General features: G+C 35.2%; 3 protein-coding genes across 5 annotated transcripts; 1 reads left to right on the top strand and 2 right to left on the bottom strand.

The window, feature by feature from the left end:
- The first annotated feature begins 155 nt into the window (after nucleotides 1–155).
- Nucleotides 156–5,815, top strand: LOC108330025 (uncharacterized). Of its 3 annotated transcripts, XR_008248525.1 has the most exons (8): nucleotides 156–541; nucleotides 639–694; nucleotides 768–822; nucleotides 967–1,047; nucleotides 1,340–1,593; nucleotides 3,708–3,790; nucleotides 5,402–5,449; nucleotides 5,568–5,815. XR_008248525.1 is itself a non-coding variant. In XM_017564469.2 (6 exons), exons 1-5 carry the CDS (start codon nucleotides 337–339, stop codon nucleotides 1,576–1,578), a joined length of 636 nt encoding a protein of 211 aa, XP_017419958.1. In that variant the 5' UTR covers nucleotides 156–336; the 3' UTR covers nucleotides 1,579–1,593; nucleotides 5,568–5,815. The 3 variants fall into 3 exon arrangements, 1 of the variants encoding a protein (XP_017419958.1); XR_001832285.2 differs by lacking the exon at nucleotides 3,708–3,790; XM_017564469.2 differs by lacking the exons at nucleotides 3,708–3,790; nucleotides 5,402–5,449.
- Nucleotides 5,816–6,107: 292 nt separating this feature from the next.
- Nucleotides 6,108–7,708, bottom strand: LOC108331619 (early nodulin-like protein 1). The gene is made up of 2 exons (XM_017566428.2): nucleotides 6,820–7,708; nucleotides 6,108–6,547 (listed from the first exon to the last, which is right to left on the bottom strand). Exons 1-2 carry the CDS (start codon nucleotides 7,001–7,003, stop codon nucleotides 6,186–6,188), a joined length of 546 nt encoding a protein of 181 aa, XP_017421917.2. The 5' UTR covers nucleotides 7,004–7,708; the 3' UTR covers nucleotides 6,108–6,185.
- Nucleotides 7,709–7,832: 124 nt separating this feature from the next.
- LOC108331618 (transmembrane 9 superfamily member 8) lies at nucleotides 7,833–12,000 on the bottom strand. Its single transcript, XM_017566427.2, has 7 exons — nucleotides 11,718–12,000; nucleotides 10,610–10,774; nucleotides 10,217–10,326; nucleotides 10,012–10,117; nucleotides 9,817–9,929; nucleotides 9,574–9,727; nucleotides 7,833–9,296 (listed from the first exon to the last, which is right to left on the bottom strand). Exons 1-7 carry the CDS (start codon nucleotides 11,820–11,822, stop codon nucleotides 8,139–8,141), a joined length of 1,911 nt encoding a protein of 636 aa, XP_017421916.1. The 5' UTR covers nucleotides 11,823–12,000; the 3' UTR covers nucleotides 7,833–8,138.
- Nucleotides 12,001–13,245: the final 1,245 nt, after the last annotated feature.

Below are 13,245 nucleotides of genomic sequence, written 5' to 3'. Positions count from 1 at the left end.
TTATAAATAAATCATAGATCATAATAAATAGATCATAATATACAATCTGAAGATTACGAATCTTATTTTCCATATTAAAATATTTGAAACCACTTTCATTTTATCTTATTTTATGTTTAATTTTCATATTTTAGACGAAACCGAACTAAACCAAACATAGACTAAGGAGCAGCTGCTAGGTGCAGCCAACCCAACAACATCGACTCTCTGTTTTCTTGTATTTTGTGGCATAAAAGAAGAACAAAACCCTACCTTGTACCCGTGTTCTGTGTGCGCGTGTGTGACAGTGGTGGTAGCTAGCATCTTCTCTCTCTGCTCCAACCTCTTAATTTCAAAATGGTGAAAGCAAGTGAGAGCGGTGCAGTTCCTGAGCCGGTTATGGATGCAGCCAACGCCACTCTCTCCAACCTTCAACTACTCCGAACGCATTTTAACGACTTTTTGTCGCTCTCCGACCCTCAAACCCTCTCCCAAATGCCCCCTCTTCAACGCGCTCACGCTCTCTTCATCCTCGCTAAAATCACCTCTACCCTTCTCGAATGTAATCCATAAAACGCTTATTTTTTCATCATGAATGTTACTATTTCGAGTTTGATTCCACCTTGATTTTATCTTTCTTCTGTTTTCATTCTCTCCAGTGAATTTGAGATGTAGTGGGGTCCACCCAGATGATCATCCCATCAAATCAGAGCTCGTGAGTTTCTGACAATTCTGTCTTTTTTTAACCTTGACAATTGCTAACGAGTGTTTGATTTTCGTCTTCCCAGGACAGGGTGAACTTGTACGAGGACAAACTGGAACGTATGGTTGATTTGAGTAAAGGTACATTTTTCTTTCTTTTCTCAAAAGTGTGCTTAGTGTTATGCATTTGTTGAATGTCCTTGTTGAAAATTAAACATGATGGGTATTTGGAAGTTCAAGTGTAAATTGTTTGCGTTGTAGTGACTTTTGGTTTTGTTTGTGAAGCTCCACTGCGACCTTCCACTACCTTGAATTATCAGGCGGCTACACGCTTCATAGAACACTCGCTGCCTGACCTGACTTCTGGTGAGTGGTAAATTGTTTTATGGACATAAACTTAGATGCTGTTCTTGAGGTGCTTTTCATGTTGAATTGTGATCAAAATTAGAGTTTCATCTTGCTTTGCGTAAAATGGGTTTGCATTAATGGTCATCGTAGATTCGATGTGAAATTTCAAGTCTAAGCTGAAAACAATGCCGAACGCACCTAATAATTGTTTCTAAGTTCTGTTCTTATTTTATTCCTTTCAAGGGTTATCTATTGTGTCTCATCCAATTTAACTTCGTGTGTGTAAAGAGAAGTGGTTTATTTTGTGCAGAGCAGAGGGCAAATATGAGGAACATAAGTAGAGGGGAGAGAACAAAGACAAACCTTCCAGGTCGGGCAGGTCAAAAGAGGAAGTATCATTCTTCTGAAAAACAATCTGTTAAAGCAGCTGCCAAGGATTTTTTGGAGAAAGCTGCCCGGGAGCTTCTTGGTGATACCAGTGGCGGTATTAAGGGACCGCTACAAGTTGACATGTCAGAGGATGATGACGACAAACAGCCCTTATCCTGATTTTCCAGAAATTTGGTAGAGTTCCTCATAATGTTATTGTTTACTTTTTTTTTTAATGTGAAGTTAATGTCCCAACTCTCTGATATGTCTTTTGTTATAGTTAATAGTTAGGATTTGATCTTTAAATTTTGGAATTTTCTCTTATCAACATAGGAATTGTTAGGAACCTTGTTAAGAAACCTAACTATCTCCCTTACTTTCACACCTCAGTATACTCTAACAGAAAGCAATTGTAAAAGAAATGACTTGTATTCACATTAAAGAATCAAGAATACAATTGGGAAACCAGGATATTAACCTCCCTCACTCAGTCTAAACTGGTCTACAACTCAAGATTTAAAAACTACCCCCCGAAACAATAACAGAGGTCCTTTTATAAAGACCCTTTTCCCGCCTTACTTAACTGTTTACAGTTAAGTACTCTTCCTCACCTGTCGCCTCTCATAAACCCTCCATTCCTAACAGGAATGAACTCCGAACAAACAATACGGTTTTAGGGATCTTTGCAAATCTCTTGATATGCCTACTAGTTATATGGTATATGCCAGTTCCCCGCTAGGAAATTGTAGCATATTTGATGATTGGAGAAACTAAATACATTCTTTTTACTACTTATATAGTTTACTTTTATTTAATAGTTTTCATTGAATATTTGTCTTTCATCATCACCTTATTCCGACGCGTACTATCAATTTAGTGTTACACTTAAGTTGTCATCTGCAAGCCTTTCCTATTCAAACAAAGAAAGAATTGGTAGTATCAATATTGAGAAATCATTGCAGTTAAGAGAGTTGTTGGATAACTAGTTAATTGTGTTGTGTGATTGAGTTTTAACTGTAGCTATATAGTATTGCACATGAAGAATGTATAATTTCGTTTTAGATATCCTCTACAGTTCAAACATTATTATTATAAATGGAATTCATTGCAGCATACCAACTTAGATAATATTGTAGGAGCTTAGGACTTGTGGACAACATTGGAAGAGCATGACAACTTGCATTCTCATCATCTCTATTTGTAATAACCAAAATCTTTAAAAAAAGGGAAAAAATATGCTGAAATGAATGGGAAAATTGTGAAGATATTTTTTATCTTGATAATATGCCATTCATCGCACTCCTGCTCTTGGTAAATGACTATCAATCATTCTCAACTTGTCTACAATAGATCTTGGAATCTTCCTTGAGGAAGCCCTTTAGTGAAAATGTTTGTTATCTAAAATCATGTAGGGACATGAGTTGTAACCACTAGGTCTCTCTATCAAGATTATCTTTGATGTAATGTCTATCACGTTGAACTGGATTATGGTCAATGATTATATCTTACTTGTTATCACAGCACAATTGCATAGGGATGTCAACTCTTATTTTAAGATCATCAAGTATGATATTCATTCAAAGTCCTTCACACCACCTTGTTCACTAGAACATGGCACTCTAGTTATATATTTTTCTTACATAGTTCAAGTTATATATTTTTATCAACTTTGGGGAAACATAACTCACCACATGAATGATAATAGCAAAGTTGCCCTCCGCCAAGTTGAATCACTGTGGGCCGTGGCTTCTTGCATAAAAGCCTGTTTGGAACACTCATTGGATTATGTTCGTTTTTGTCACCTAACATTCAACACTAACACCTGCTACAAGTAGTGTGTCTTGATTGGTAGGGTGGCAACTAAGAATGTCGTTAGCTATGCTGGCTGTCTTGTTTTTATTCGAAATGTTGATGGCTATCAACAATGTCGTTTTTGGAGATATACAAAATGTCTTCTTCTTTGTGTTGAAGGTGTTTTTCACCCTCGCAAAGATTTGCAAGGCTATCTCCACTAAAACTGGTTCACTCTGAATCAGGACTTTCAAAATAAAGTTTATTTCAGCTACTAGGACTTTGTGAACACCAATAGGGTTGTTTGTGTCCTTATGACACTTTTGTTGACACCATTTTCAGAATTTTCTGCATTACTAGAGTAAACTTTATATTCTATCATTATGGTAGTTTTAACCATTGCTATTAAAGTGTTTTTACAGCCTTTTCATTGTCCTAAACATCACGAGATTTTAAATTTCTACACTTTTTCTTTTAGAAGGACAGAATATCTCAAACATGGAACTAAATTTTCGTAGGTGGTCCCACAGGCCTGATAGCAGGTGGCTTAATAGGCTTAACAAGCCTTGTTAGGGTTGGCTCCAATACCAGGTTGAACAATGTAAGATCATAAAGAATTATTTTATTAAAATCAATCATTCCAATTACATTCTCATAATCTCTATTTGTAATAACCAAAACCTTTAAAAGGAAAATAAATATATGCCGAAAGTTCTTAAGATATTATTTTTTCTAATTACTCTGGAATATTAAGAATACTTTTATCCTAATAATTTGCTATTTACAACGACACACCACTGTTCGGGGTTGACATATGAATGAAGAGGGAATACTTTGATTTTATATAAGAAGAGACTCAATCCTTTAGCAAGTTTTGAATTGAATTTGGTCAATGTATCAAGTTCTCCATTCCTCCTTGTTGAAAACAGTCTAATATCTGGCATTTAAATTCTAGATACATGATTTTTCAGATTTATGCATCAGTTGGAGAATTATATGTACTGCTCGATATTACCCTTGAATGTCATTGTCTTGTGGATCAATATAAATATATGGCCTGCTGAATACTTTTTCACTCAAGCATTTCATCAAAATGTTCAATCTTCAACTTGGTATTAGAACGGGTTGGATCCACTCTGCTCTATCTTTTGGGCACATCTCTGACTTTATCTACCACCATGAGAGATATTGAACATGTCAGCATGTTCAACACTTCACTTATTGTATGCCTTCATTGTGTCCGACAACCCTAGTCAAGCTTGAGCAAAGAGGGTAAGCTTAGGCTAAGCATGTCCTGAACAATGCTATCATAAATTATCAAATTGTAGTATAGAATTGCAAGGCTTGAATTTCTTTTTTTGTCAGGCTTGTATCCCGGGACTTAACTAGTGTTTAACTATTAATAGATATGTTTCTTAGTACTTATTGTGGGATCATTAGTATATGAAACTGTAAGACTTGGCAAATTTGTTTCAACAATGTAAATTGTGTATAAACATTAGCCATGTTTTAGAGTCCACATCGAAGTCAGTATTTCATAGGGCCTAGGTACATCATCGCCATCCACTGGTGTTGCTCACACCATTGAGAACTCCCTCTAAAGCCCTTCCTTGTCAAAACACTAAAATTTCAGAGACCATCCTGCTACGCATCCTTTCATAAATATTGACAACTCTGACAAGGCTGCTGGACTGCGGCAGTGCATGATTGGATATATCTTGAAAACATCCAAGTGTCCACAAACTCAATATATTTGTTCCCTGCTTGTAGCATTCAACTTATATGCTCATCTGGCTTGAAGAGCGTTGGAAATCGGTCCTATAGTTGGCACATAAACTCTAGGATAAGTGTTTGTTGAGATTCATGCATCAGTTAGGGAATTATATTAACTTCTCTTTATTACTCTTAAATGTAATTGTCTATGAATCAATATAAATATGTGGTGTTTTTAGTGCTTTTCACTCAAGCAACTCACCCATGTATTCTTGAGCCCTATTGTTGGAGGAGCTCATTGTGCAGAAGACAATAGTGTCTTGTAAGTTTATGATTTAGACAGTCTAATATCTGGCAAAAAGTTTGAATATAAATCTCATTCAATGATATACGAGAACATTTTAGATCAGTTGTTTTATTTTTCATTCGCACTGCTGAATACCTTGATTATGTTGGTTGTTTCTTGTGAAGTTTATACTCATTTCTTGTATGTTTATAGATTTTGTCGAACTGAAGAGAATCTTAGTGAAAAGCCTGCAATTTTCAAGTATTTTACTTGTTTTGAAACTATACGTATTTTTGGTTTACCAAAATTTGCAGATTTCCGTGTTGTTTTATTCCATTTATTTTGTCTGAGATTTTATTCTTTGGAATTTTATTTCCAGGTGGAGCTGTGTCCGTAAGCGTTTTTGCTTTTCCGCTTTTGGCGATGGCTTCTATCTTCTTGGCGACAGAATCTTGTTAGATGTTTCTAATATCAAAATATTTCAGTTTTGGTTAGCTTCGATTAATGTCAGTTTTCAATAGATGCTTGGGACATTTGTCTGTTGTGGATTTGCAGATCAACAATGCACATGTCTCAATTTTTTATAGGCTCTTGAATAGTAAGCTTCCACTTGCTTGGGTTCTGAAAGTGTCAGAAGTGAGTTGTTATATAGGTCACAATTCTTTTAAAACATGTCTCGAATGAAATGAAAATATAATTTAATTTTTTATTAAATATGTAAAAAAAGATGATAAAATTTGACAATCAGGTTTTAAAAGAATCGGCATATTGAAATAAGCATTTTAATGGAAAAAGATGCAAAGGGTTTTAAGCAGCTGCTCTGTTGAATTAGATGTTACATTATTACATTGGTAATTTTGGATTAGTAATATCACTGGAGATAATTTCTACGAAAATGATTTTATATCGCATGAGACAGTGAAGAGAAAAAGAAATATGAATGTAATAAAAGAATGATATATGATATATTCGCTACAAAAGAATGATATTCCAGAAATTAAAAGAACGCGACCACCAAAGTCATGGCAAACACTCCGAGAGTTGAGGTTAGAAGAGCAACTTGCAAGGTTGTAGCAGTACTAGTAGGAGCAACAGCTGGAGCCTCAAACTCCGCCGGAGAAGGTGCCGGAGAAATTGCACGGAATGTGTGCTTTGGAGAAATGACAACCACAACCAACTTTTGGCCCTTCTCACAGTGCCCCTTTGCTCCACTGATGAAGTAGAATGGCCCAGGACGTTCTAGCATCACCTTAGTATTCCCATCACTGTACTCTTTGATTGGGTTGGAGGTGCTGCAATTACCATATTCCTCCCTTGTTACTTCCAACACTGAGTCCTTCCCACTTTCGAATTTCCACACTGCCGAATAAGCATACAAATGTGTTACTTACGAATGGAAGGGAATGATAATAGTAACAAAAAGGGTAAAATTTTCAGCACTTGCAATACATGTTAACCTTTATATTAAAAAAAACTGTGAAATTGATACATCGTTGTTCAACTTAAGGACACTAAGATGAGGAACTAAATCATAATGACCAAAATCATCAAATTCAAGTGAAGATCAATTTTAACCAAATTGAAGACCTACAACACATCTTATCTAAAAGGTTGTGTTTATGGGAAGTTACCCAAATAGTCGCCAACTCTGAAACGAGACTTTTCAGCCCATTGATTGAGAGAATCTACTTCTGAAGATGGAATCTTCCAAGCATCAATCTTGCCTCCAACTAATAGTTCCTTAGCTGCTGAGAATCCAAGGAGAAGGAAAAAGAACAAAAGGGATGCAGAGACGGCTCTTGAGGAACTAGCCATGGTCTTTTCCTATTTGAGAACTGAAGAGAATGTATTGAAGATTTTACCTTTCTTACTCTCAGAAGCACGAAGTGGGGGTATGTACTAGTGAGAGGAGTGTTGTATTTAAGGTGATGAAGAGGAGAGAAACTAGCCGTTGAGTGTTTGAAGATAGCATAGCAGAGCATGTGGGGGCCACTGTACTGAGTCTTCTGTTACTATGTGGGCCTTTTTAACGGTTAAAACAACGGTAAAGAAAACTCATTAATGAGCGATGATTCTGGAACCTGGACTGCATTCTCAGCATTGACGCTGTCACTTAATTGCTTCCAATTTTAACAGGAAATTAGAGTAATGATATATAACTGACATTTTATTTCTCTCTACTTTTTTTTTTGCCAGTTTTAGTACATTCTTAATTTTTTTTTTCTCTTCCATGTTCACTGACACATGGGAGTCTGTCTATAGATATATGGGTGTCTATAAATCATTTTCGTAGAAACTTGGCTATTAAATAAGTCGGGGTCAGAGACATTTATTACAAACCCAAAATTATTAATGTGATGTATCATCTATTCACCCTATTTTGCACCTTTTACATGTATTAAAAATATAAAATAATAACATAATTAAGAATTTTTATGATGCATTTATAATAGAATTAGGCGGAAGCAAGTGCTTAAAGCTCATTTATGACTTAATTTGGTTTTAATGAAAAAACCTTATATAATTTGTCGACTATATATCAATGAATTTTAAAACTATTTTAATACCACCAAACTTCTTCCTTAAAAAAAATCATATGTTCAAAAAAGCACATTGTTCTAAAAGTGATATTATTACCCAAAAATAGAAAAGTTGAATATTTCACTTCTATTGTGATAACTGCTCTAGTAATATAATAACATCTGCCACATAAGACTGACAAGACGGTCTAACCAAACTAAAACCTTCTGTATTCAGACGACAATCCTAATTTGACAAAGGCAATTAAAATATACTGAAACAAAAAAAATCACCGTCGACACAGTTCAAAATTGTATATAAAATAGGTTACATCTGAACATGCTAGTATCTGAATATCAAAATCCTTACACAAACTTTCTTCATTCTTTAAGAAGTATAGTAGATTGGTCCAAACCGCTGACTGCTATATCTAATCAATTTTGACGGAGGAGTAGATGAGCCTAGTGAACCAAAAGCATGCATAAAATCCGATTGTACCGGTCACCACAAAAAATGCATAAGAAGCTATGAGCATGTACCCAAAGTAAAATATCGCAGATACCAACTTTGTGATTTCAAGCTTGGTGAAGAAGTAGAAAGTTGCGTAAAGAAAGAGGTAAAGAGCAGAGGAACCAGAGGTAAGATATGACCGCCACCACCACAAGTAATCCTCACTGCACAACTGGAAGTAGCAAAGCACAATGGTTATTTCCGCACAAGTCACGATGAGGATGATGAAGACCAAAAAGAGGAATCCGAAGATGTAGTAAAACTGATTCAACCAGATTGATGTGAGGATGAAGAAAAGCTCAATGAAAACAGCTCCGAACGGGAGTATTCCACCAATCAAAACTGAGAAAACTGGGTTCATGTACCAAGCCTGCTCAGGGATCTGCCTAGGGATCTTGTTCGTTTTCACAGGATTCTCAATCGCAGGCTTCTTGAATCCGACATAGCTACCCACAAAAACAAGCGGAACCGAGATTCCAAACCATAAAAAGATCAGAGCAAACATTGTACCAAATGGCACAGCTCCAGATGATTTTTGGCCCCATATGAGAGCATTTAGAACAAAGAAAATGGCAGAGACAATGGCAGGGAACATGGTTGCAGTTCTGAGGGCAACTTTTTTCCACTCCGATCCTTTGAACATTTTGTACAGACGAGTTGATGCGTAACCGGCAAATATTCCCATGAAAACCCAAAGCAAGAGCATGGCTGTCATCAGCCCACCTCGGTTTGAAGGTGAAAGGAATCCAAGGACAGCAAACATCATAGTTACCAGCATCATGCCAAAAAACTGAACACCAGTTCCAACATAAACACACAGCAAATCTGAGTTAGTAGGAGGCCTAAACACATCACCGTGGACAAGCTTCCAACCAGTCTCCTCCTGGGCTTCTTCTTGGGTCTCAAGCTCGTTATATTTCGCAATGTCACGGTATAGTGTACGCAGCATTATCATTGCCACCATCCCCGAAAGAAAGAGAACAATCATTAATGAGTTAACAATTGAGAACCAGTGGATTTGATCATCATTCATTAGCAAATAGGCATCCCATCTTGATGCCCACTTCACATCACTCTCCTGTAGATGCCAGCCAAAGTTAGTAGCAGATAATAAGAAATACAGCCCACAATCACATTTCATCATATATAATAACAAAGGGAGGATTTTAAAGAAGAATTCAACTAGAAGGACGAAGATTTATCACGATATGAAAAAATAATAAACATGCCAATTGGTGAAAGGGGATTTTAAACTTTTCATTTTATCTCCCTAGCCACAAACTAGCTTCTCATGCCAATTACCACATTATACCATGAAGTAAACATTTAAAAATTTATCATCTCCGACAACTCACCTGGAATTCAACATCATAGGTGAAGATAATTTCCTTGCCCTCTTCAACCTCTTGGGGAGAGTTGGAGTTGACAACTGTGCTTTTAGCATGAGGGTCACAGGTTGTTAAACGAGTTGTTTTTTCTTCCCATTTACCTTCGTATTCATGTTTAGCACTGCAGATCAACACCCAGTTAAGAAAAGTCGCTACTAAATACCAGAACAAGATGAACCAATAAAAAGGAAACAGCACAAAAAGAATGACCTGAATGGCTTAACCTCAAAGCCCACTATTCTAGCAGATTCAGTTAGGACGTCTTTATGGTACTTGACAGTAAATGCTAAATGGTTGTGAATAAAATACTTCTCCTCCTTGCTCTGCACATTTAGAAAAAATTAGAAAAAATGCTAATTGGCATTCTAAACAATAGTCAAAGTGCTATTTAAATAGTGAACATACCCCACTGTACTGCCCTTTGAGTCCAACATGGAAACCCAGCTGATAAACAGTAGAATCCTGATCATTTCGTTTCAAGGGAACAACTAGGGGAAGGTTATCAAGAATCCTGTGCATGAAAGGCAGAGCTACCATAAGAAACAAACATATCACAATTGTAGTAGAATACTTGCTGAAAATAATAAAACAATTTATTGGCATATCATACATGTTCACCCTATACTCGTCACTGATCTTCTCTTTGAACTCCTTGGTAGTTTTGGCATCAAGTTTAAGATTACACACAATATTGCACATTTGTGGCTCGCGCATTTTAAACTGCAAAATATCAATGGGTCAGACAACAGTTCATAACCATAACAAAATTAAGAGAACTCGTGAAAGTTTAAAAACGAAAAAAAAAAATCAGCTTGGGAATGAATAACCGGTTAACCACTCACATAGTCAAAAAATGGTTACTCATAACAGATAATTGAACATGGGTCAGAAAATTCAGTATTTAATTACTTAATTGTTCCTAAATTGAAACATATCACCAAGAATTCATTTATTGTCACTGTCATAATAATTAAACTGTCGAGATTAAACTAGTAAAACTCACCGCATAAAGAGAATTTTCAATGCGATCACCACGAAGCACTTCTCCAAGATTTTCTGCACTGTCCTGTATTTTTTCTGGGCCGCAATAAGGAAGTGAATAATATGAATATGGAAGCTGGGTCTTTGTTGACGTTAATTTATTTACTTTCACTTGCAATTGGTCTCCCTGCAGCAAATAAAGATGTAACAAATCATTTAAGGCCTTGAGAGGCAAATCCATAATGAATTCTAAATACTCCTCATCTTGTCCACCTTACAAGCAAGACAGAAAGCTCATTACAGGCAATTCTTTAAAAGGGGGGATAAACGACAGCAGTCAAATAAACTTTTCCATCCTTTATAAGTACTATTATAGTTGGTAATAAGATAACAAAGTGATAATAAGAAAGAACTTCAACTATGCAAAACAATCTCATGACATATCCTTTGTAATTAAAAACAACTGAAATCCTCAAATAAAACTGGAAGGAGGGTAGGCCTAGAGGTAAAGGCATAATTCATACATAAGAAACAATTAGTATTATTTTTCTGAAGTCTAACCGTTAACATCAAGTAGTATCACTGCCCAATATCGGAAAATAAATTTCTCAATACAAAGAGGTGCACGGAAGCAAAAGGTAGGTACTGCATCAATTCACACCCACAAAGAAATCCTATCCTCCAAAATCCTTTAAAGTTCCACATACAATAAAACCAACATCCATCTCTAATTAGCTGTGGAAAACTAAAACAGACATAGTAAGTTTGATGTATCAACGAAAACAAACGTAGCAATTATAACCAAATTGCAACGGATAAACCGCAAGTAATAGAAATCAGACCTTTAATCTAGCAATAGATACACAAACACTAAAAATAAAGGTTCAAAGTTAAGAAATGAAAGCCCTTCATCGAAGCGAACTAAAACTTGACATTCCATATTACTTACCACACACTTCCAGCTCCTGTTTCGAGTTTCAACAAAAAAATGTAACAATTTCATGAAAAATACCTAATATCGATCACAATATAAACCCAATAAAACTCAGATCTCGCTTCTCGAGATTCAAACACGGATCGAAAAGCGAGAAAATAACCGATAGATGTGTTAGGGGGATATCAAAGGTTACCTTCTGGAAGTCCTGTGGTGCGACGCCGGGGAGATAGAAGCAGTGAGAGGCATGGATCAGAAGCAGAAGAACCGCAGAGAAGGCGAGAGATCTCCAAAACGCCATGGCGTTCGAGATCCAGATCTGGAATCTCTTTTTCACGCGCTTCGACTTGAAGAAGAAGCGTAGTCACGACCACCACAGAGAGAGGACTCGGTGCCTAATCTGTTTTTCTCCGGTTACAATTAGGTACAGTTACTGCATTTACTTATATATGATGTTGCACAGTTGGTCCCTCTATTTGAATCTGACCCAACGCGTTTTGATATTTTTCCATTTTCTCTTTGGACTGGAGGGCATAATGGGAATTATGAAAGAATTAATTAACCTAACTTCTTCATTAATACGCAAGACTACAGAATCAGATCTCAGCATTTGCAAGAACATTCATTACTCTTTAAAACAATATTAAAACTTTCACCGTCAGCTCTCTCAGAAATTTGATTTATTCATAACAATTTCCCCTGGCATAAATATTTTTATATTAAACTTGTTATTGAAATTTTTTTGAATTACTTTTCAACCTAAAAGAAATCATAATTAGATCTTTTTAATTCACTCTTTAATATTTTTAATTATTACCAATTATCGTTTTTAACATAGTAAGTGACGTAATTAATAATTTAAGACAAAGTTGAACCGGTGACACTTAGGTGTGTGTTGGCATGGTTTTACAGTCTGGAAATTGAAATTGCATATTCAATTTTGTCTTTTCTTTATTTTATTTATCTTTTCATGGAAATCTTAACAAAAAAATATTGAAAGTAAAAAATGAAGAAATCAAATCAGCACAAAAAAACCGACAACTTGGCAAAACGAACAAAACATAGCATGCATCCCATCATTGAACACTCGATTTTATGTACACAAATAAAAATATCAAAACATATAAAATATGTGAAAATATTACCTTAAGAAATTATATACATCACCTTCCATGATTTGTTTGCACTTAGATTGATTTTATTTTTATTTATTTAAATATAAAGTGGATGTTAATAACAACCACATAAATGTGTTATACCTTTCTTTACTATTTGACTATAATGTTGTGAATATGTAGGGTGTACGGAAGGATATCAGCCTCTCCCCTCAAAAAGGTTAGAAATAGTTGACCATTTTTTTTGTTATTTTGTTATATTTTTTTAAGACATGTACGTATATATACTATAAAATATTTTATCATAAAAATAATTTTAAGTTTTTATCTGGTTAACTAGTATTTTTTATTAAATAAATTATGATAATTACTGTTTTCTATGTTAAATTATTCAAAATAAACTCAATAATTCAATATCATTAAATGAAATTAGTTTCTTAAGACATATCGCTAAAATAGTATTATAATATACTTATCGAGAAGTTTTTAAAATGCTTAAGTGCTGAGGGTAGATTGTCACTTTCGAAAATGAAGTTTTACGTGAAAATTGATTTTGTGAAATTTTAAATACTATATAATTTTGATTTCATATTTTTAAAATAACTTCGT

Source organism: Vigna angularis, chromosome 4 (assembly GCF_016808095.1).
Source record: "Vigna angularis cultivar LongXiaoDou No.4 chromosome 4, ASM1680809v1, whole genome shotgun sequence".
NCBI classification, from domain to species: domain Eukaryota; kingdom Viridiplantae; phylum Streptophyta; class Magnoliopsida; order Fabales; family Fabaceae; genus Vigna; species Vigna angularis.
The sequence above is the reverse complement of the archived record's forward strand: the minus strand, read 5'-3'. Positions and strand labels throughout refer to the sequence as shown.

Coding starts and splice junctions, on each gene's coding strand:
- LOC108330025 (XM_017564469.2), top strand. CDS start 337: ATGGTGAAAGCAAGTGAGAGCGGTGCAGTTCCTGAGCCGGTTATGGAT. Junction 542..638: donor CACCTCTACCCTTCTCGAAT/GTAATCCATAAA, acceptor CATTCTCTCCAG/TGAATTTGAGATGTAGTGGG. Junction 823..966: donor TATGGTTGATTTGAGTAAAG/GTACATTTTTCT, acceptor TTGTTTGTGAAG/CTCCACTGCGACCTTCCACT.
- LOC108331619 (XM_017566428.2), bottom strand. CDS start 7,003: ATGGCTAGTTCCTCAAGAGCCGTCTCTGCATCCCTTTTGTTCTTTTTC. Junction 6,548..6,819: donor CAGAGTTGGCGACTATTTGG/GTAACTTCCCAT, acceptor CTTATTCGGCAG/TGTGGAAATTCGAAAGTGGG.
- LOC108331618 (XM_017566427.2), bottom strand. CDS start 11,822: ATGGCGTTTTGGAGATCTCTCGCCTTCTCTGCGGTTCTTCTGCTTCTG. Junction 10,327..10,609: donor TTGAAAATTCTCTTTATGCG/GTGAGTTTTACT, acceptor GATATTTTGCAG/TTTAAAATGCGCGAGCCACA. Junction 10,118..10,216: donor GACGAGTATAGGGTGAACAT/GTATGATATGCC, acceptor TTTCATGCACAG/GATTCTTGATAACCTTCCCC.